The 22,512-nt window shown below is 39.8% G+C and overlaps 1 protein-coding gene across 2 annotated transcripts in view; it reads left to right on the forward strand.

Moving 5' to 3' along the window:
• The window catches only part of METAP1D (methionyl aminopeptidase type 1D, mitochondrial), a 63,821-nt gene extending 41,718 nt beyond the window's left edge, over positions 1 to 22,103 (forward strand). Inside the window, exons 2-10 of one of the 2 annotated variants that reach the window (XM_044913331.1) lie at positions 4,115 to 4,272; positions 6,308 to 6,457; positions 7,859 to 8,007; positions 8,781 to 8,823; positions 12,172 to 12,335; positions 19,193 to 19,290; positions 20,586 to 20,633; positions 21,566 to 21,644; positions 21,774 to 22,103. In XM_044913331.1, coding sequence (XP_044769266.1) covers positions 7,865 to 8,007; positions 8,781 to 8,823; positions 12,172 to 12,335; positions 19,193 to 19,290; positions 20,586 to 20,633; positions 21,566 to 21,644; positions 21,774 to 21,852 — 654 coding nt within the window. In that variant the 5' untranslated portion in view covers positions 4,115 to 4,272; positions 6,308 to 6,457; positions 7,859 to 7,864 and the 3' untranslated portion in view covers positions 21,853 to 22,103. Of the gene's footprint in view, positions 1 to 4,111; positions 4,273 to 6,307; positions 6,458 to 7,858; positions 8,008 to 8,780; positions 8,824 to 12,171; positions 12,336 to 19,192; positions 19,291 to 20,585; positions 20,634 to 21,565; positions 21,645 to 21,773 lie in introns of those variants that run through there. The other variant, XM_021702862.2, reaches the window with a different exon arrangement.
• Positions 22,104 to 22,512: the final 409 nt, after the last annotated feature.

Consider the following 22,512-nt stretch of genomic DNA (forward strand, 5'->3'; position numbering starts at 1 on the left):
GAATGTTATCTCAGCTCACAATAGTGGAGTGGTGAGGAAAACACTGCTGTTCCCATGTAATGGTGAAGAGCATGGGGCTCAGAAGTTGGGTAACTCAGATCTATGTGCCTTCAAAGCTCATGCTATCTTCACTACTACAGTACCTCCCAATTAGATCAGATCTTCGAATTTTCATGAAAAGTTCCTTCATTCTAAATGTTGATCCTATGATGTTTATTTTTTTCATTTTTTTTAAAACTTTCCTTTAGGGGTGCCTGCGTGGCTCAGTCGGTTGAGCAGCCAACTCTCAATTTTGGCTCAGGTCATGATCTCAAGGTCCTGGGATTGAGCCCCACATGGTCTCCGTGCTCGGGGGTGGGGATGGGGGGAGTCTGCTTGAGGATTCTCTTTCTCTCTCTCCCTCTGCCCCTCCCCCCACTCGTGTGCTTGCGTGCTCTCTCTCTAAATAAATAAATCTTAAAGCACACACACACACACACATACACACACAAACCAACTTTCCTTTAAATCTAATCCCTGAGGCACCTAGGTGGCTCAGTCCATTGAGCATCCGACTCTTGGCTTTGGCTCAGGTCGTGATCTCATGGGTCATGGGATCGAGCCCCACGGCGGGCTCCCCACTCAGCAGGGAGTCTGCTTGAAGATCTGCTCCTTCTGTCCCCCCCCCCCACTCTGTCTCTCTCTCATATAAATAAATAAATCTTAAAAAAAACCCAAAAACTAATCCCTGAAAAAACCACATTCTATAGGAAAGCATGCTATCTACTAGAGCCCCTGCGCACTGTAGGAAGGCAGCTTGGAGTGGCAGGCACAGTCCTTGATTTGGTTTTACGGGATGTGGAGCCCAGGCCTTCCAGTGACCACCAGAGGTGTGAGTCTTAGTTCCTTATCCATAAAATAGTGACATTAATAGCTGCCTGCCTACCAGACAGAGTTGGTAAGAGATAATGTATATAAAGCACCTAGCTAGCACTGTGCTTCATCAAAGAAAGTGGCCATTAAATGTTAACCACTGTTATTGTTACTAATTCTATTAGTGTTATCCTTATTAATAGTAATCATAATGCATACTTTCCTCAGAAGGGAAATACTTGTGAGCTTGTGTCTTGTCTGTGGTCCTACCTGGGATGGAGTTGGGGAGCCTGGAGTCATAGATTTTTTTTTTTTAAGATTTTATTTATTAATTTGACAGAGACACAGTGAGAGAGGGAACACAAGCAGGGGGAGCGGGAGAGGGAGAAGCAGGCTTCCCGCTGAGGAGGGAGCCCGATGTGGGGCTCGATCCCAGGACCCCGGGATCATGACCTGAGCTGAAGGCAGACGCTTAACGACTGAGCCACCCAGGCAGCCCCTGGAGTCATAGATTGATTCCGCCTAAGTCTTTGCTTTAGCTGGGACCCATGACCACAGACTGCCAACCAGCTTCTGTCAGCCACCTCACCGAAGCATGTGTTTGCTCAGCGAAGGGGGCTTGGCTTGAGAGAGTGGATGGATTACGTCAAACCCATCACCACTTTTGGAAAAATAACCTAGATGCTAGTAACTTTTAACAGTTTTGTGATGCCTTTTATGTTTTCTGGGTGTTTCCATGTGTGTCAGGTCATTTTTTCTCGTGTATGAGAAAAATAATATACTTTGTGGAGGCAACTTGATGTGCTTTCCCACAGCTTTGGCACTTACTGCATGTTCCTGGGGAAGTTACTTACCTTTGGGTGCCTCAATATCCTCAACTGTGGAATGCAGTAGAAAGTTCTCATTAAGATTAAGGAGCTAACGTATGTAAAGTGCCTAGGACAATAAGTGACACGTAGTAAGTGCTCAATATTAGAAGCTATAATGGAGTGCACGATTTCTTTCTCATTAAAATCTTTTTAAGTGTTCTTGAAGGAACTGTCATTTATTAGGCATCTACTGAATGCAAAGTGTTTTCACATACTTTCATCCTTTTTCACATATTCCAGTTAATTCTCACCTGAGCCTCAAGAAACTTGATCAGGGCCACACAGCTAACAAGTGGGGCTGAAGTGAATGTTCAGGCTTCTGCTTTCCAGCTGTCTGCTTTTCCTAGGTTACTGCCATGCCCCGTACACCAGTTGACAATCCTAGAGCTGGTGGTGGTGTCTTCAGGGAAACGTGCAAGCGTCAGGGAATATGTACCTGCCTCTATCAAACAACTTTTGATTTTTAAAAGAAGGGATATTGCTGCATTTGTCTAGTATTTGGAATTGTTTAAAATAACACTGAAACACCTCTGTAAGTTTGATTCAACGCTATTACATTCAACTTTATGGAAGAACATAACCGAGTGAAACTTACGACCTTGAGTCACTGACCATGGGGGTTTGTTTGTGTCCCTGCCTTTTTTCAGTTCACTTGGAGATCTTGACTTTGGAGGCCAGTACTCACCTGCAATTCGTGTTTCTGTTATGTTTCACAGCTGAAATGTTACTCTAGGCCAGTAATTCTCAAACTTTCGTGGGCATCAGTCTCCCCGAGGGCTTCTTGCAGCACAGATTGCTGGCCTCATCCCAAAGTTTGAGTCAATAAATTGAGGGCACCCATAATTTGCATTTTTTCCCATGTGATGCTGATATGGTGGTCTGGGTACCACATTTTGAGAACCAGTGCTCTGGACCAGGAGTTGACAAACTTCTGTAAATGACCAGACGGTAAATATTCTAGGCTTTGTGGGTCGTACAGTCTCTGTCACAAATACTCAACTCAACTAGTTTGCCGACCCCTGACATGCAATTGTGACATGCTGGGGAATTTTCAAGCTATTGTTTTAATTATAAAAGTAATGCATGCAGGTGGGTGGTTTAAAAAATCTAACAGTGGGGCTCCTGGGTGGCTCAGTCATTAAGTGTCTGCCTTTGGCTCAGGTTATGATCCCGGGGTCCTGGGATCGAGCCCCGCATCGGTCTTCCTGCTCAGCGGGAAGCCTGCTTCTCCCTCTCCCACTCCCCCTGCTTGTGTTCCCTCTCTCACTATGTCTCTCTCTGTCAAATAAATAAATAAAATCTTTTAAAAAGTTAAAAAATAAAAAATCTAACAGTATAGAAGAAAATGAATCAGGAAGACTTCCTCCCCACCCCAGGCCTAATCACATGGCCCAGAAATAACCACTATTGATGAATATCAATTTTCAGAAATTTTATAGAGATTTACAAGCTTATATAAATGTATACATTCTTTCTTACATCAGTGGACTTTTTATACATATTGTTCAGCTTTTGTCTTTTCCCTAATAATGTATTGTGGCCTGTTTACATATCAACACATAGAACTAAATGCTTTAGCTTATTCTCTAATAGCTTCATAGTTTCTGTTGTGTAGATATACCATACTATATTTCACCAGTCCCCCACTGATGGACATTTGCATTATTCCCCATTTTTTTCTACCACAAAGTGAGGGTATGTCTTACATCCATTATTGCATAATATCTGCAAGGTAAGGTCCTAGGAGATGAGTTGCTGAGTCAAACGATACACGCATTTAAAATTTTGATAGCTATTTCTAAATTCCTGTTGTGGGCACTTTCGGACCCTACATTCATTTTGCTTCAGGGTCACACCCTACATTTCTGGATTTTAGTCTTTATCTGACTTGAGCATTCATCATAGTGAATTTCGGTATAATGGCTCGCTGCACGGGAACTTAACACAGAGTAGTAATCCTATCAAGGGCAAAAAGTGCAGCTGGCCATTTGCCCATGGTTCTTGAAAGGAAAATGGCTTTAAAGAATATAAAGCCACCCAAGCAGTGCCCTGAATCTAGGGTCATCCTGGACATTGCTGGGGAAGGTACCACAGCAGAAATTGTTCTTTTTGCAGACCTGGTACTTAGCGGATGTTTCTATATGTTTGTTTCCCATCAGAGTGGAGTTTTCCATTGTCAAACATTTATGTAAATATAGTATTAGCCAATAAATGTGCTGTGCTATTATTGTACTAGAACTCAGGATATCACCGTTTTCCTTTCTATTTGGGGCTTTTCCTTTCTTAGCCACTAAAGGATTAGGACAATGATTTAACAGACAACAATGCAACATCTTAAAATGTAGCACTGTGTTAGGTTTTTTAACTTAAAATATGCCCATTTCTGCTCATAGGTTGTCACAGAATTTTCTCTTCACCACTCAGTCATATCTACTTACACAAGCAGTCCAGCAGTCAACAAAGAAGAAATTTCTTTTTCCGGAGACAAAGAGAGATTTCCCACAGTGTAGTTTTGCCAGCTGCAGTTTCTTCAGCTCACCCAGTCCCTGAGGTACCGTACTGCCCTATTATCTGCTGCTTTTTCCAGCCAAGATGCAGCTTAACCGCAGAAGCGATCAAATGTCTTTGCACCTTTGATTTCTGAGCCATTTGAATCATGATTTTTAAACTTGGTTTGTGATCTAAAATCGTCATTTGAGAAGCTATAACATCCGCAGTTCTATAACATTATTATTTTTTTTTAAATAAAGCTCTGGGCTTACTGCTGCTTAGCTTATTTAGAATTAGTTTCTACCATGAAATTTTCTATATTAAATTTCTAACACAAAGGTAAAAGCACATGTCTACAGTTTCTTAACTTTTTTAGAGAAAAAAATTGACTATTAAACTGGGATCATTCAAGAGAGATTACTTGAAACTGGTACACTAGATGTTATTTCCTAAGCCTGCTTTCAGACTCTCCATAGTATTAATGCTGCTGTTTGGAACGCTCCTTTAGAGTAAGGAAATAAAACCTCTCGCCTCAGAGCGTTCTTGATTTTTTTCTCAGAGACTACAATTCTCTGGAAAGACAATCTATCCACGTTCCAAACTGCAAAATAAAGGAGGCATGGGGGTCATGTAGGAAGAACGAGAATAGCTGAAAGAAGTCTAGCTTTGTCACAGAAGTCACCTACCTTCCCCCTTTGAGGCATTTTTTTAACAGTAAACCCACATTAAGTATATTATACTCCCTGAAGGTGAGTGGCCCTTTGTGTGTGTGTGTGTGTGGAAAGGGGCCAATGAGACAGGCTACCAGAGCCCAGAGGGTGTTCCTGGTGTTTCCTTGGTGGCAAAGGAAAGGAAGTCTCCAGAGAGATGAATATATTGTTTTAGAATGTCAGTGACAACCCAGGAGCCCCTCTGCCTGTGACTGTAACCTGGCCACGTCACAGAGCAGAGTGGAGACAGGAGCACGGTCTGGGGCGGAGACTGGGCGAGCTTTCGAGGGCACTGGTGGCAAGGCTGTAGGAGTAGATGCCTGCCCCGAGCTCAGCCGTGGCTACCCAAGCCCTGGCGTGCTCTGGATCAGAAGGGCCCATCTGAACACAAGAATAGGTGAAGGTCTTATAAGTGAAGGTGCGATGCGCTTCACGAAGAGCGGACCCCTAACCTCAGCCCTGCCAGAGTCACTGTGATGTCAGTTGAAGAGTCTTGTCTCCCTCAGCTTCCTGTCCCCAACTGCTGTGTCCCCTTTCCTGGGTACGGCTCCACAATGCTTATGTGGCAGTCTCCATAAATAGATTGTAAAGAGCTGAGCACAGCCTTGGGACTGAAAGAAGCTCTGTGTGTAAAATAGTATTTATTTTCTGAATACTGCCCATAGGTTTAAGGAAGCAGTGGAGAATGTTCTACAGGGTGATCAGAGTGGAATGTTTTGAGTTTGGGGCATTTCTTTGTTTGTTTTTGACAAATGATGGAAATGTTCTAGGTATTTTTTTTATGTACTTAAAAAAAAGAAAGAAACAAAGACAAAGAAAAGAAAGCTGTTGGGTTTTGTTCTCTAGTCCCTTCTTAGTTTGGGTACAGTTGCCGAGTGCAAGAAAAGTGTATACGTAATAGGCTTCAGTGGACTTGAGAGTCAGCCTTTTACATATATTCATTCGGAGAGGGTGTTGTGAGCTATCCTTTGCATAAATTTTATCTTTGTGTTAAGAAGATGAAAGTGCTCTTAATTAGCCATTTGGCAATTTGGAAGCTTGGTGCTCTTTTTTCCATCAACGGCTAGAATGCTTCTCACAGGGTTGGGAGGAGGAAGAAAAGAAAACTACTGTTTGTTTTGACCAGAAGTCTACTTCAGACCAGTTTGACTCAAAGCAGAGTAAGGTTAACAGACCATCCAGAGGCAGCACTAACAGGCAATGTTAAGTTCAAAAGGGCAGGGGAAGGAACTGGGGGCAGCCTGGAGGGTCTGTCGTGCTGGCTTCGGAGGTCGGGGCTCCGGCAGGAAGGGCAGAGCTCCATGAAGCAGGAGGCTGTGTCCGAAAAAATGATCCCATTGTCGTGTGCTGGGTTCTGATCTTCATTTTCAATCCTTTTTCCTCAAGCACATAAAGAAGCCAGACTATGTGACGACAGGCATTGTACCCGACTGGGGAGACAGCATAGAAGTGAAGAATGAAGATCAGATTCAAGGGCTTCGTCAGGCTTGTCAGCTGGCGCGACATGTCCTCCTCCTGGCTGGGAAGAGTTTAAAGGTGGCGTCTCACCAAGCCTCAGAAGGACATACATCAGGGGCAACAAACCCTCCTCTTTTCCCTCTCTCCCTTCCACTCATCTTGTGTACACATCTTATTTGTTAAAAAATCAAGTCAAGCCTTGGGATGGGGGAAGGGGATTTCATTATTTTGTGTGTTTATTCTAGAGGTAACTTAAAATCCAAATTAAATTTTAAGTAGCAGGATTCTGGAGATACTTTGGGCCCAATCAGCCTATCCAACTTGATCAATGGCAGACAGCTTTGACTTCTGTCCCCTTATTCCTGCCTGTATTTTCTGCTTTTACTGCCCACATTATTTCTGGGTGCCTGAAGAGTTGTTCTCCCTTATCCTTTGTCTCCTTTTTCCTTGCATTAGCTTTGCAAAGCAAGATTAGAGCATATACACAAAGCTATGGGTAATATAGAAATGTAGTTACGGACAACCAGAATAATCTGAAACACTCTGCTTTATAAGGATCATTTAAAAAAAAAAAAGTATGGGCCTGTAATTTCCAGATGGTGGGCAGAATTTAGGAAGTGAGTCTCTTTGGTGAAATCACTTAAGAGTTTCATGTAATAAACTTGTTACAGCAACATAACTAAGCATAATGTGAATATCAAATAACGCAAAGAAAAATATTGAAGAAATAGGTAATTTTTAATAAAAGATTTTGTTTTAGAATTTTATGACTTATGAGTTTATGGCGGTATCTTCGTGTACTCATAAAACTCAATCTTAGGGTTTTTTTTTTTTTTTTTTTTAGTTTGAGAGCAATTGGATGCCTTCTAATAAGAGAGAAATACTTTTTAAAAACACAGTGGATTTACTTAGGCATGAAAGAAAGCAAGATTCGTGAAAACCAAATTTCTACAATATGTATCAGACTGAGTTTTTAAAATAATGATCCATAATCTTCCCATCATTGCTGCAAAACCCATGCAAGGTTTCACTGAGATAAAAAGGTGTGGGTCGACCTACTTTTTCAAGCTTTGTCATCTAAACTGAAGCTACTTTTGAGAATTTATTTATATGCTTCAGCTAGCCTGAGGCACTAACCCTTGAGGAAGAGGAAGGAATTGCTTAGGAACATATTTGTGAAGTGTTCAGGCTCAAAAGGAATCATGTCATTTAATGACTCACAGATAATTTAAAGGATCTTAGGGCTTACAACTTCCATTTCCTCACAGCCCATAACACCATCATATACCCAAATGACTGTCAAAAAGGCACAACTTAAATATTTCAGGTTAATTGCCATTAATCAAAATGTTCTATCACAAGTTTATCACAGTAAATCTGTACAGTCTCATCTGAGAGTGCTGTAGCTATAGACATGGTCAGCGAGGGCAGGAAATGTCTTCAACTGTTGCTGCACAATTTCTTTATTTAATATTTTAGGTTGACATGACAACTGAAGAGATAGATGCTCTTGTCCATCAGGAAATCATCAGTCATGATGCTTATCCCTCACCTCTAGGCTATGGAGGTTTCCCAAAATCTGTTTGTACCTCTGTAAACAACGTGCTCTGTCATGGTATTCCTGACAGGTATTTATTGCTTAATAACATATTGTTCCTTTGGAAACTAAAACATGAGACTGAGATCTATAACACATGTTGAAAGACACTAGCTTAATTGAAACCCACCTGCAAACTTGTGAAGCTGATTAGGGTAAAACCAAAATTTTGAAGTATTTTGCTTCTAGGTGGACATAATTTAATGTTTGTTAAAGGAGTGTGTAATCCAAAAAGGTCATTGTTCCTTAAATATTTCTTTTACCTTCTTAGATTTTAACCATATAAATGGTAAAAATCCAAATGTAGGCAAATATAGGTTATCAACTATTGTTTCAACTCTTTGCAAAATTAAGGTAACTGGTAAGTACATTTTTTAAAGAATTTTTTTTTTAAAGATTTTATTTATTTATTTGAGAGAGAGAGAATGAGAGAGAGCACATGAGAGGGGGGAGGGTCAGAGGGAGAAGCAGACTCCCTGCCGAGCAGGGAGCCCGATGTGGGACTCGATCCAGGGACTCCAGGATCATGACCTGAGCCGAAGGCAGTCGCTTAACCAACTGAGCCACCCAGGCGCCCTTTTTAAAGAATTTTTAAAAGATTTTTAAACAATGGCAATATGTTCATATTCTGTATTTCTTGTAAAATTGGATGTGACTGATGTAACTTAAAGACTAGATATAGTTTTTCCATTTATTCCTCTTCTACTCTGAATTATCATTGCAATTCACTGGCTTGTGTATTTATTTTTACATTCCTCTTACTGAGATCTGTCTATCACCATTTTTATTCTGTTTACGTTTCAGCCGACCTCTTCAGGATGGAGATATTATCAACATTGATGTCACGGTGAGTAAATAATATAAAAAATAGTCTGATCAACTTGAGAATTGCTGGTAGCACCAGGAAGAATTGTGGCTTGAAAATGCGAGCCGCACCAAGGGAAGTGCTGTTTACTTCTAGACCCAGACGCAAGCAGCTGGTTTCCTTTTTTGTCTTTAACTCCGTGTTTATTCCAAGTAAACCCAGGCCTGACTTGAATTTAGGGCTGGAATCAGATGCACTGAGATCAATGTTGGCCTAAGTGAAATGTCAACCCAATCCTGCTATGTGTCATGTTTTTGAGAAGGTGTAATTGTTATTGATCCACTGTGTAGTTAATGCAGAGCCACCACAGCACTGGGCAGCTGCTGAAGCTGGATATGTATGAGATGAGCTAACGCGAAGAAAGCCAGCATTTTTCCTTCACTCTGCCAAGATTGATCTTCCTCTTCCTGCTGATTTTGAGTGGGGCCTGTCATTATCTTACTCTGTCATTAGGGGCTACATTGGCCTGTGTGTCAGTCTATTTGGACAGCAACTCTTTTGCTAGCAGTGTTCCTTAGATTTAGTAAAATCCCTGAAGGTAACGTCGTGTTCCATTTGTGGCAGAGAGGGTCTAGAGAGCCTTGAACTCGGAGCATACGAGCAGAGTGCTTTTCTCTCTGAACCTAACTTTTTACCGCGTGGTTAACAGCCTTTCTTTTAAATAACAACCCAAAGTGATTTAACACGGGAACTTCAAATTGTACAAGCTCTAACCTTTTCTAATTCCCTCAGCCTTTCACTATTCTCAGACTTGGATTATTTGCTCTTTGGCAGTTCATTTCACTAAAAAAGTGTGTAATGGTCCCTTTGGATTATGTAGATTGTTAATAAATTGTATACATCTGATGATTAATAAATAAGGTTTAAATACATAAATAAAATTTAATCATCTGATGAGAACTAGTTGCGATAGACACCATTCAAGGAGTATAGCTTCTGTGGATGAGGAAATATTTTCCATAATAGTTATTTTGTATCCACACCATGAACTTAGGTAGGCGAGAGAATGAGGTGGAAATTGGCATCCGATAGTTGAGTTCGGCCAGATTTTTAGTTGTTTAAACTAACTCACCCTCTTTTCTTCATATCAGTTTGTATGGTGACATAGCCAACGATTCCTTTATTGCTGCTACTCTTTCATACACCATTTTGTCCTACTTAGAATACTTGAACATTTGCTCCACATATATTCTGTCGGTTTATCTTTCCAACTCAGAGTCATGAAGGAGGAGGTATTTTATGAAGTATACCTGAAGTAAAGTATTTTTCCTGATATACTTTTCTTTTGAATTGTAACTGATTTGGGGGTTGTACATTTATTATCTCACCTAATCACCCCCTAATAAAATATTGCTGCTTTGAATGAAATCAGCACACTCTTTGCTACTGCTCCCAACGCATCCAAAGAGAATATTCCATGCCTTTTCTGTTTCCTGAAGACTTTTAGTACATTTTTAACATTCAATTATTTCACGGTTGCAAAACTCATAAAGCAATGCGAAATACTTCAAGTGTCTAGAAATATGAAGGAGTCAAGAAAACATATAGGTCGCTATCTTAATAAATTATATATTTTTTACCCCTCCCCACAAATTATATTCCCTGTGAGATATGTTATTAAGTGAAAGACTCCATTATCAGATCCTATACTTTTATCAAAATACTCATTATGCATTTTATAATTGTTTACATCTAGTATATACCACAAGAAAACAGACTTCTTTCCCCCTTGAAAGTTGAATGTTAAAAAAACACACTGTGAGATGCCTAGAGTAGTTGCTCAATAAATATTTGTTTAATAAATGAAGTACAAAACAAGAATACTTTGTGAGCATAAACCCTAATTGTAGATAACTGCCATAGACTTTCAGAAGTATTGTTATTCTCATATATATTGAATCTTTCACATATTTTGAAAGCTAGCAAAAAGTAATGTAAAAAGGCAAATAAAGATTTTTTAAAATATTTTTTGCTTAAATAACAGTTACATAAACACTGAATTATACATTTTTAAAACACACTTATATTAGTAACTGTAATATATTTGTGTATAAAATCAAACTTGTACTTTCTTGGATTGCAAATAGGAAAAAATATATAAAACAGTATTCTATTGCAAGGTAATTAAGGTCATTTGACATAGTAGAGGAAACATTTGATTAGAAGCCAATAATCCATCATGTTAATCTGGATCTACCTCTGTATTTTGCCACCAGCCTTAGACAAGTTACCTGTTTATGCCTCAGGTTGCTGACTTATAAAGTGAAGACTGAATAAAGACTTTTCCTGCTTCCCTTACAGGGTGTAGTAGAGTATTTTTTTGGTGCAGAATAGTATACAGATTTAAGACATTAACTCAGTATTAAGATAGACAGAAAGCTCAGCTAAATATCTTTTTTTTATAAGTTTCTGCATTTTACTTTATGAGAAAGAGAAATGTGAAAAACAATTACATAGGTAAAATTTATGCAAAATAGCAAATTCCATGCTATATCTAAGGATCAGTATTCAACCAGTCCCTTCTATCTTCTATATTTATTATACTGTTTGTTAATTATTGATTTTTTATAATGAATCTGGTGTCTTTCAAGATCCTATTGGGCCTACTGAATCATTGACAACTGATAAAATTTTTTTTTCTGTAATTTTATTCTTAAGCCTATTTTGTTATATTTTGATCCTTTAAAAACCCATGTATAGTGTGTTTCTGTTAACATTCTGCCATCTGGACCATTTGACTAAGGTTTCACTTCCAGACAGGATCTTTCCCTAACATATTTCATTCCCATATTGAGCCACTTCAACTCTTGGAATGAAATTCTCCTACTGTCTAATACTGACAAGTCTATTTTATTTCTTCTTCTTATTGTCTATCACTTCCAAATGTAGGATTGGTAAATGAAAGATCAAGTATCTTCATGACACTGAAGAAACTTTTCACTGTGTTAAATACTTCTAGGTTCTCTAGAGCTATTGTAGTAATTGTGGGTCAGTGTCTTTGGTCACTCATTTATGCATGTATAGTTTTGTCTTCTCAGAAATAAAATGAGGAATCAAAACATTATACTAGCATTGCTCATCATAATGCTGAAACAGCCATTCTAGTTACGTATTTATTTTTAGATTTTGTAATATCATCATATGGTTCATCTTTTTAATTTCTGTAAGGCTTTAGCATATCCTTTTTTTTTTTTTTTTGTAGGGAAATGAGAGTAATTCTGGAAGGGTGAAACATATGAATCTACTAAATACATAAATGAACACAATATATACTTTCGGAAAGTACGTTTTTAAACAAGGATATATTTTTAAATGTTTGCCTGTGTTTAGGTCTATTACAATGGCTACCATGGAGACACGTCCGAAACGTTTTTGGTGGGCAATGTGGATGAGTGTGGTAAAAAGTTAGTGGAGGTTGCCAAGAGGTGTAGAGATGAAGCAGTTGCAGCTTGCAGAGCGGGGGCTCCCTTCTCTGTAATTGGAAACACAATCAGGTAAGCCTTACATTGACAAGTAAAGGGAGGGTTGGCAAATGGTACAAATTATTGGTAGCTTGGTATAAAGTTGATGACATGTTTTATGATTCAGAACCATCATTTCAGTCTGATATCAGTATGTGAACTGCCAAGCTGCCGTGTTGTTCCCTGGGTTTAAAAAAAGAGAGAGAGAGAGATTTTAAAACAGTGAATTATACTAGGGTCAGCAGGAAACTTACAGGAGCAGCAAGCAATATTTATGACTGCTTTAGTTTTAGCTCGACATATTGGTCTGTAGTGTTCCTTTACCCAGAATCACACCAAATATGGAAGAAAGTACCTAAGAAGGGGATAAGCATCCCAACTCTTGGATAATGAAACAGGAGAAAAGCTAAATTTTATAAGGAATGAAGTGAAACATATTCCTGTGATACAGAGATTAAAAAACATTAGCTCAAGCAAGCCTTACCTTTCAAATTAGTGGATTAGCAAACAGGCTGAAAGGGTGAGCTTATGTCCTTTTCTTGTCTGGTTCATTTTTTTCCCTGTAAACTATTGTTTATTTTCCAAACAGTATTCTATGCTTGCTTTTTGAGTATATGTGTATTTTCTGAATTCAAGACTTTTCCTCGTAATCTGTTACCTCCTTTTAGATCTTTTCTTTTAACCCCCATAACTGTTTTGAAGTAGACATACAGAATATGTGTTTTCATTCAAAAGTAATACATTGTGTTAAAGATGATCACATCGGTACCTTTTAAAGTACTGTTCTCATTAATATGAACCATTGAATACTTCCCGTTTGTCTAAAGGATGGAAGGCTTAGTCACCTTGAAAAGATGCTGCCTTTTTTCTTCGTAAGCCCTCAGATACTTTAAGAAAAAAGGCAGTAAAATATCAGTTAAATGTATGTATGGCTTTAAAAATATTGTAACAATGTCTGAATCAAACTTTAGTAAAATCTCTTTGGGTTATATCTGAGAAGCTTTTATTGAAGACTTTGAACAAAATTGTGTTTTTGACAGTTTTAAATTATAGGCTAACTAGCCTGGGAAAAAAGGATAGTGTCTCTCTGTTCTTTCATAGGAAATGTTGAATCAGACCCCTACTGGGAAAAGAAATTTAATGCATATCTCACTATCTTACTGTCCATGAATATAATAGAAATGAATTCAAAATGCAGTTTTATTTTTGCAAATGGGATGAGTCGATAGATGTATCTCATATTTTGGAACACCTAGGGTTCAACAAATTTACTGGTGGTGCTCTTGCATTTTAACAAAATTTATTCTTCAGCAGAAGGGGGCAGAGAACACTAGATTCTTATTCAAGCATTCTATCGAGCTCTGCATTCATGGCTGTGTCTAAAGGGCATGTCAGCCTTTGATTCTCTCTGAGAGGTAATTATCCTTTTCCTGTCACGGAACAACAAATGATAGCTAACTACAGAGGCACATTTGCAGTAGTCACATTCATCAACTGCAGAAAAAAAAATTCAATTTAATTGTGCAACACAGCTGCACATGGGCTTTTGAGCATTTCTGTTGTTCTCCCTGTCTCGCTATTCCTCCCTCCAGATCTATTTTTTAAACTTTTTTCTCTGGTTATTTTTTCCCCTTTTTGTCTCTTCTTCCATTTTTACTCTCTGTACTTTCTTGTTAAAGTAATTTTCCTTTGTGGCTCTCATTCTTTTTTCCCCATTGAAGGCTATGAATGTAGAAAATTATCACAATTACTCATATAATTGAGCCTCTTTGTAGCAAGTGCAACTCCAGTAGCCTTTCTCCATCATGAAAATGGTTTCATTATAGGGTTTTTCATATTCTCTGACACCATCTACACAGAGGAACAGGCGTGCAGATGAGATGTGCTAGGAACAGGCTAGATCAGTAAGGTCACAGTAGGAATAATTAGCTCTGCTATGGAAAGAGCATCTAGGCCTTTTACTGCTACATAAATGTACTGTCCGTGGCTTTTAGTCACAAAAAAACTTACTAACAAATGGAGCTCCCGCCTACTACTTTGAAAAAAAGATTTGTATCAACACTACAATTTTCCATCATTAAGACTAATAACACAGAGCCTAGTATACATCAAGGGGAATAAAAAGAAAAATCTCACATTCAAGTGGCGGCTGGGTGCTGACCTTTGTTCCCTTTTTTTGTGTACGACTTAACTCTTTACAAAAAAGAGCCACACGCCACACCAACACGCAGGTGAGCTCCAGCTAGTACTAGCAAAGCATAGCATTCAGTCGGAAAATCTGATAAATCTCCATGCAGGATAATGCATTTCATTACATATTCACTACATTAATTCTAGCTACATTAAAAAAAAAGAAGAAGAAGAAGAAGAAGAAGAGTAGAATTGAAAGTGACATTGGATTTTAGCTCTCTGGATGCAAAGGTCAGTTTTCCCAGAGTATGAACATGAGATGTACAGGCTCCTTTGAAAACCAGATCAGCCCCAACAGCTACACTTAGAAAACTATGTGAAAAATAATAGACAATGAACTTTTTCCTTGTACCCTGGTACATTTCATTATTTAGATGGTTTCTGCCTGCCACCGGGGACTAACCAATGTTAAGGCGGTGTTTCTGGACATCCATTATTTTGCCTTTTCTTATTCAGGCAAAATCTCAAGGGAGTAAATAAACAAACAGTCTCCACCTTTAAGCCAAAAGTACTTGGAATCGTTACAGACCCAAGGTTTACAAACATCTTTCAACTCAGTCTCATTTATTTTAAGATACTCACCGTCTTTTGCATAGCCTCCTTCTACTGATACACTGCGAAAAGAACATTCAAGCTTCTTTTATTCGTAGTATGTTACCAAAAACCTAGTGATCTTGAGGGGCAAATTTTGAAATTCTCTGAAGCCTGGAAGGGTAGGAGGATATCTCTGAAGAAGTATTGGCTATAATAGTTTAATGAAAAGTTCTCTGTGTGCCCTTTTGCTTCATGAGGGATAGCTAGTGAACTTTAGATTGCAGTGTTCTTATGCTCACCGTACCTCCATTTGCTTTAAATTATCTCTAAAGCTGTATATTCAGATTATCTCTAGATGATATGATCTGTACATGAGAATATTGTGAATGTGTAGATTCATGCATCCCAAATATGTGACAGTTCAATCAAAAATAATTTAAACTTATAGTTGTAAGTGTCATGATGAAAGTATCAATAAATGGTTTTTAATGTTTAATTCATAAGTATATGTTTTGATATTAATTTAGAAGAATATAAAGCAGATTTTTAAAAATAATCTCTTTCTATTAGATTATGCACATTTAAACAATAAGTGGCTCAGGCAAAATAAGTCATTTTAATGTCATCTGTGATGGATTTTTCTTGACAGCTACTGTAAATTACAATTACACTGCTTCTCTCGGCACATGAAAGTAAGCACTGCAATAAATTATCTTTTATTTCAATCCATCATGTCTGCTTTTCGGAAACAGAAAACCTCGAATAAAAGTTCACTATTGTAAGAAAAATACAGTAATTTGTGATCCAGCTTGAAACAAAAAAAATGTACCACTCTTTTGGAAAACGGTTGTTGGCTTTCAAAAATATTACTAATTGTACTTAAATATTCCGTGTCATTAGAGGGAATCCTTGGACTCGTGCATTCCTTCGTTCAAAGACTACTGTTTAAAATAAAAGTCTGGAAAGACCGAACTTGGAAAATCAGGGGGCCATTTAATTAGAGATGTGACCGTGTGGAAATTAGTGCTCTTTATAGGATTCGTGTAAAAATGGTGATAAAACTATTTCCATGTGCATTTTTATTTCTTGAGAAGAGTATGCACTTAAACATAGTACTCCTCTGCCCTCTTGGGGAATGTATTCTTAGTCACAAAATGTACTTGAAATGTATTAAGAATTTTAATTTATCTACACAATACTTCAGTTGAGGAAAACTACCTCATGAAAGGGAATTAAATGGAAGAAAACCGTCACAAGATGAAATTCCTTAAGAGAGGAACCGTAACTGAAACGTGAACTGTAATAATAGGGTGATTTCAAAGTAAGTTCAGAAACTACATTTGTACACCTTCTTCTTCCTCTCCCCTCTTCTTCCTCCCCAAATAGTCCCTATGAAGGACTTCAAATCATAAATGCGCTCAGGCTCATGGGTAAGTGTTGTACTGTCGGAGAGGATTTTTAGTTAGAGAAAATCGGAACAGAACAGCTAATACCAGGAGAATTCTTTTCTTCGGTAGTTGCAGCAGAAAGAAGGCAGATCTCCCGAGTGGGAATGTCCAGGGCAAGAAGACCCTTGAGTCAGAAGGGGTCACGGCCCTGTGAGGCCTGGTGCTGGGGAGTGGCCGCTACGTTTCTTGGGCAGCCCTGCCCACCCAGCTGTTTCCATTTCCCGCAACACACCAGTTAAGGGAAGCACACGTATGCTCCACCTTCCCGTGCTGCCACTTGCTTTCACGTTAGAGTGGAATTTGCTATGACAGGTCACTCGGATGGTCTCTTATGAAGTTAGATTTAAGCCCTAGAATCAGGGCAGATAATCTCGTGCTTCCCGTATATTCCAAAATAGTAGAAGGGGCATGGTTTTAAATAGGAAATAGGAACATTAGTGAGATTTGATCCCATTTAGTCCCAGTAAGTATGTATTAAAAAGCTCACTACAAATCCAAAAGGGAAATACCCTGAAAAGCAGACAGAACTATATACTTAGCTCCTGGGAATCAAGCATTGAGATGGGTGCTCACCCAAGGAACTGAGCAAAATTTGTCCTGTGCTTTTCCTCTTTCCACCCGGCTGTGAAATCCTGACCTTTGCATTCATGACACATACATTCTATGATACTCCTATAACCGTAAGTTCCAGCAGGATCCAGGCAGTAAATTGTTGTAGGAGAATGCACTCAAATATCTTTAGCCACCTTGTAATTGCACGGCTTCTTTTATGAAGAGGAATGAGAGGTGTGATGGCAGAGGGACCCCAAGTGTTTTTTCAGAGTGGGCTTTCTTCCTCTCCTCTCATCAGAAATTAAAATGAAGATTGCCATTGTAACACACATTTAAGATGTAGCCGTGATGCCTGCCAATCAGTTAGATCCTAGGGTTGTTTTTTTTTTTTTTTTCTTTTAAGGAAAGAAAATAGGCGAACAATATTGAATGTTTTTAGAATCATTGAGGTTTGTTGGGACTGAAGTCACATAATTTACAGGTTTAGGTAGAACCCATTCTTGTAAAAAAAAAGTCTAGATCAGTATTGTCTTATCTAATAATCTCTCTTCCACCCTCTATCCACTCTCCGTTCTCAGTTTTTATTCAGAAATTATGTGGTACAGATAGAAGCACCTTGGAAAAGCTTTTATACCTCCTGCCCCAAGTGCAAAGACATACAGAAATAACTATAACCATAAAGTACAACTTTAAGAGATAAAAATGTTGACTTGTTATTCCGGTCATTGACACATGCATAGCTTACCTATTTCTGCACTATCAGTTACATGGAAATTAAATCTGAATGAGGGGCTGTCCATCTGCTATTTATAGTGACATCCCGGTCTAAGGGAAGGTATCTTGCAGGTCTGGAGATGAAAGTTAAATGTGTTCAGAGATAAATGTATTGACATGAATGCTCTTAGAGATGCTGCCTTTGAGTTCATGTTCAACTAAACCTAGGGTCTACTGGAAACTCTAGTTTGGGATCTAAGAACTTTGACTTTGAATTTATTTATTTATTTATTTATTTTTTAAAGATTTTATTTATTTATTTGAGAGAGAGAATGAGAGAGAGAGCACATGAGAGGGGGGAGGGTCAGAAGGAGAAGCAGACTCCCTGCCGAGCAGGGAGCCCGATGCGGGACTCGATCCGGGGACTCCAGGATCATGACCTGAGCCGAAGGCAGTCGCTTAACCAACTGAGCCACCCAGGCGCCCTTGACTTTGAATTTAAACAGTAGTCCTATAAATCCTGATCCATTGTTATGGTTAGGGTTAGGGCACTATGCCTCTCATCCGCATGAAAATATAAATTGTTCATCATTTATATTGGTATCTTTCTGGTGCTCCTAGAAATGAGTATGTTCACCTGATTTCAAAAACAACTTCTTAACTTTGTACATGAGGATTTTAGGGCTGGATTCTATATGCCAGACTTCATTTATATGGAATAGATGGAACCCAGTACATTTGCATGTAGAAAGAACTAATAAAGCTTTAAGAATTAGGAATCACAATACTAGCTTCTCTTAAACATCACGGTGATTAAAAAGCATTCTGTGTGCATTTTGTTAATGACATAAGTCTTGAGTGAAAATCCCAAATGATGACAAAGTCTTGGAGTATTTCAGGAATATTGACAATGCAATTTGACCTTTTGTATGAGTGTGTCTGTTTCTAAAATGTATAATGTTTTGAAATAGGCCAGAATAAGGAAACTATAAAAGTAGGAGGTCACATTTCTAGATTGCATTTTTGTTTCTCTGTTCAGTTCCCAAATCAGTAGTAATTTGCACGGTCTTTTGTGAAACCTCATACAAACCAGGCAACTTTGTATGACCTGCATTCTATGCACATGTGTCTTGGTTATGCATGTCGATCTATATATGTGTGCGTGCACACTCATTTGTTGTCCAAAAGTGGCCTTGTTTGAATGCTGTACTAAGGTAAATGAAGCAAACTACTGTTCAATACATACCTTTTCCTTCATTTATCCAAAGGGAGTCGTTGCATGCAATGGCAAAAATTTTAATTATTCCAGAATAATGAAAACATTGTTATTATCTGGCTCTAAATATAACTGATTTTTTCTCTTTCAGAGACCATTTTAAAGTGACTTTACCTAAGAATGCATTAAAAACCTACCTAATTTAATTAAATATTTTTGTTTGGTCACTTTTAAAGCCACATAACTCATCAGAATGGTTTGCAAGTCTGTCCACATTTTGTGGGGCATGGGATAGGATCTTACTTTCATGGACATCCAGAAATTTGGCATCATGGTAAGGAAGTTAATTTGGGAACTATTTACTGGATGGAATCAGAATAAGGCAGTTTTGCTCCTGATGTTCCTCTAACTTTGAATTCATATGATCATCCTTTTGTGTGTATGCATGTGTGTGCGTGGGGGGGGGGGGAGTTACTTAATTGTAACCAGCACATTACTATGTTACTGGATTAGAGCCCAGCAGTTTCAGTCTCCGAATAGGGTTTATTTTGCTTTTTGTCTTCCCCTGAAGGGTGATGGCTGGAAGGCACAAGGGATATTTGTCTAGAAAAAGTTACTAAAAACAAAATGCCACTGCATCATTGTCCCAGCAGCATGCACATATGACTGTTTTCTGTTTTTCTTTTTCTACCCCCTTCTCTAACCGCTGACTGTTGTGGTTAAACTTCATTACATCCTACACAGCGTTGACAGCTGATGTATTTAGCAGCATGTACTCTTTAGTGATTTCTAGATTATACCCACCCTTGTATTCCTTCCCCAGAACCTCCTGCTTTTCCCTGCCTGGGTGTGCACCCTACAATGAGAAGGCAAGGGTGGGCCAGAGCAGTGGTCAGGGTAGGAGGCAGTTCTATAGAGTGCCCCCCAGGGGGGCTGCACACCTGGACAGGGACTGAAGGAAAGTTGGGCCTTGACCTGTGTGCTTGGGGTAGAAGCAGTCCCTAGAAGAAATACTGCCTAGAACCCATTCCCTGGAAGATCTTCATGGACCCAGCAGGTCAGAATTCCTTTTGCACCAAAGAGCCCCACCTGAGGCAGCTCAGGAGTGCAGAAAGAGTGTCTCAGGCGTGTGCCCCACCCTGCACCAACACTCGGAGTTATTTCAAGTCACCCCTGTCCTAGCCTCCTGCTTTAATCTGCACCCTAAGGGACTGCCTTCCCTTTGTATCAGTTCCCCAAGATGTCTTTCTCTTTGGGGTGGTGGTCAGGGCCTAGGACCCAGTGAAGCTAGGAGACCTGGAAGCAAGTGGCCAGGGGACTGTGGAGGTTGTCTAAAACCTGCAACAGGTGTCTAAAAACACCCCGGCTGCCTCTGGTAGACCTTGGTGCACCCTTCCCAGGGGCCTTGACCCCAAGCAAAGAAAATGCAAAGGCTAAGGCTCAGAACCCCATTCCTTGGTGATGGCCACTACCAGGTTTCTAGAAATCTCCATCCTTCTTCATACCCTAAAAGAAAAAAATTTTTTTTAAAAGACCAAGGTTTTTTTTGAGCAATCCTGCCCCTCTAATTCTGTTCCTCTCTTTCTCTCCATTTCTCACTCTCCCTACCCCGTATTTTTTGTTTTGCAGCAAATGACAGCGATCTACTCATGGAGGAGGGAATGGCGTTCACCATAGGTCAGTGCCCAAGCTCCCCTTCAGAGAGCGGTGGCTTCCTGGATGGAGGCAGCAGTGCTGGCCTAGGCCCTGCAGTCCCGCGAAGGAATAATAAAGCCAATCAGTGTAATGAAATAATTCAGATGCATAGCAAATCTGATTAAATAATATCCTTGAGCCCCATCTTCCTAAATCAGATACTTACCGACACATTTAGGAGACGGCAGCCATCCAACTTCTAATTCTGTTACCAGCATAATGTGGTGTTTGTGGGTTTTTTTTGTTTTGTTTTGGTCTGGTTTTGGGGTTTTTTTGGTCTTATTTTGTTTTGGTTCCCCCACCCCTCCCCGCCCTGTAACACCCAGTAACTAGAAGTGATCATGTCCCTTGCTCCTTGTCGGCAAGTGATACGTACTGTCTGGCCGCCCATTCCTGGCTGATCATGTGATTGGTGTCACTACCAAATTCCAATCATCTAAGACCCTAACGGCATCATATGTCTGACTGTGGTACTTAATGGAGAAGCAATTAGCGTGAAATAAGAAAATTGTTATTTGCTGATTAATGAACATTTTAAGCATGTTTTAAAAATTCAAATATTTTTAAAAACTGACTGGTATTTATAAGAGGGACTGGTGTTTGGGTGGTTATTATCCACGGGGTCCTAATTAAGGCTTGATTAAAATGCCCTTTTTTTTCTCAAAAAAATTACGAACTAGGCAACTTCATACATTTTTGAATGCGGTAGTGTTTGCTCTTCCTACTGTTTAGTTTGTAGTATACTATGTAAGCAACATCAATTATCAGCCCTTGTGAGATGACAACAGGAACCCGTGGGGGAAGCACTTGGGGGGAGGGGAGGAGGACCTTATTCTCTTTTTTCATAATCAGCCGAAACAATATTTGACAAGAATCTGATTAGATCCCTGCAGTAAATATTTTCCCTCTTACAGAACCAATCATAACCGAGGGATCCCCTGAATTTAAAGTCCTGGAAGATGCCTGGACTGTGGTCTCCCTGGATAATCAAAGGTGTTTGCTTTCTCTGTCACTGCTTTTAAATGATATGGGAAGGGAAGGTTGGTCCGACGGCTCGCGCGTTCTGCTCTTCCCCGCCCCGCCGGCTCGTGCGCCTTCTGACCGCTGCGGTGTGTGTTTCAGGTCCGCCCAGTTCGAGCACACAGTTCTCATCACGTCGGGGGGCGTGCAGATCCTGACCAAACTGCCCCACGAGGCCTGAGGAGCCGCCCGAGGGTCGCAGAGGCCGGGCGCTTTTTTTCCTAAATTGCTGAAATCCAGCTGGAGAACTTTCAGAAGACACAGGCGAACCGGAGATCACGCAGTAACCAACCTAGCTTATAGGCTTGGAAAAACCCGGTGGGGATTGGGGGCAGTTGGGAACTCAGATCTCAAGCCCTGCCTTGGCTGCACGGCTTCGGAGAAACCGCAGCTCGGCTTCCCACCGCGGGAAACGATTCTGGGTGGGGGGGCCGGGGGGGCGGGACGGGACGGGGAATGGGGATGCTCTTGTTTGTAAGATGAGGGATTTCTAGAGATGCATGGTTTTCTCTTTTCCTTGTCTTGACTGCCCAAGTAAAAAGCTTTCCCCTCCTAAGCCCATTGTGTCTGTGGTCCTTGGTCTCCGACAGTTACTAGAGGGAGAGGGTAGATGGTTAATTTTTGATTTTCTGAACTTTTCACATGGGCGCGTGGGGGAAAGAATGAGGCTAGATGTTAGCTGGGAATTTTTTTTAAAGTCTCTTCTTTCCCCCTTGTGGATCCCACATTGGCACCAGCCCTTCCAGTTCCTTTCCCTTCATAGCTGCTTTGTGATGAAAAGATTAGCCCACAAACGGTGGGGTTGGTTACAAATATTTCCTTGCCTGTGAACCCTGGGTCT

This window comes from Neomonachus schauinslandi, chromosome 3 (assembly GCF_002201575.2).
Source record: "Neomonachus schauinslandi chromosome 3, ASM220157v2, whole genome shotgun sequence".
Classification (NCBI taxonomy): Eukaryota; Metazoa; Chordata; class Mammalia; order Carnivora; family Phocidae; genus Neomonachus; species Neomonachus schauinslandi.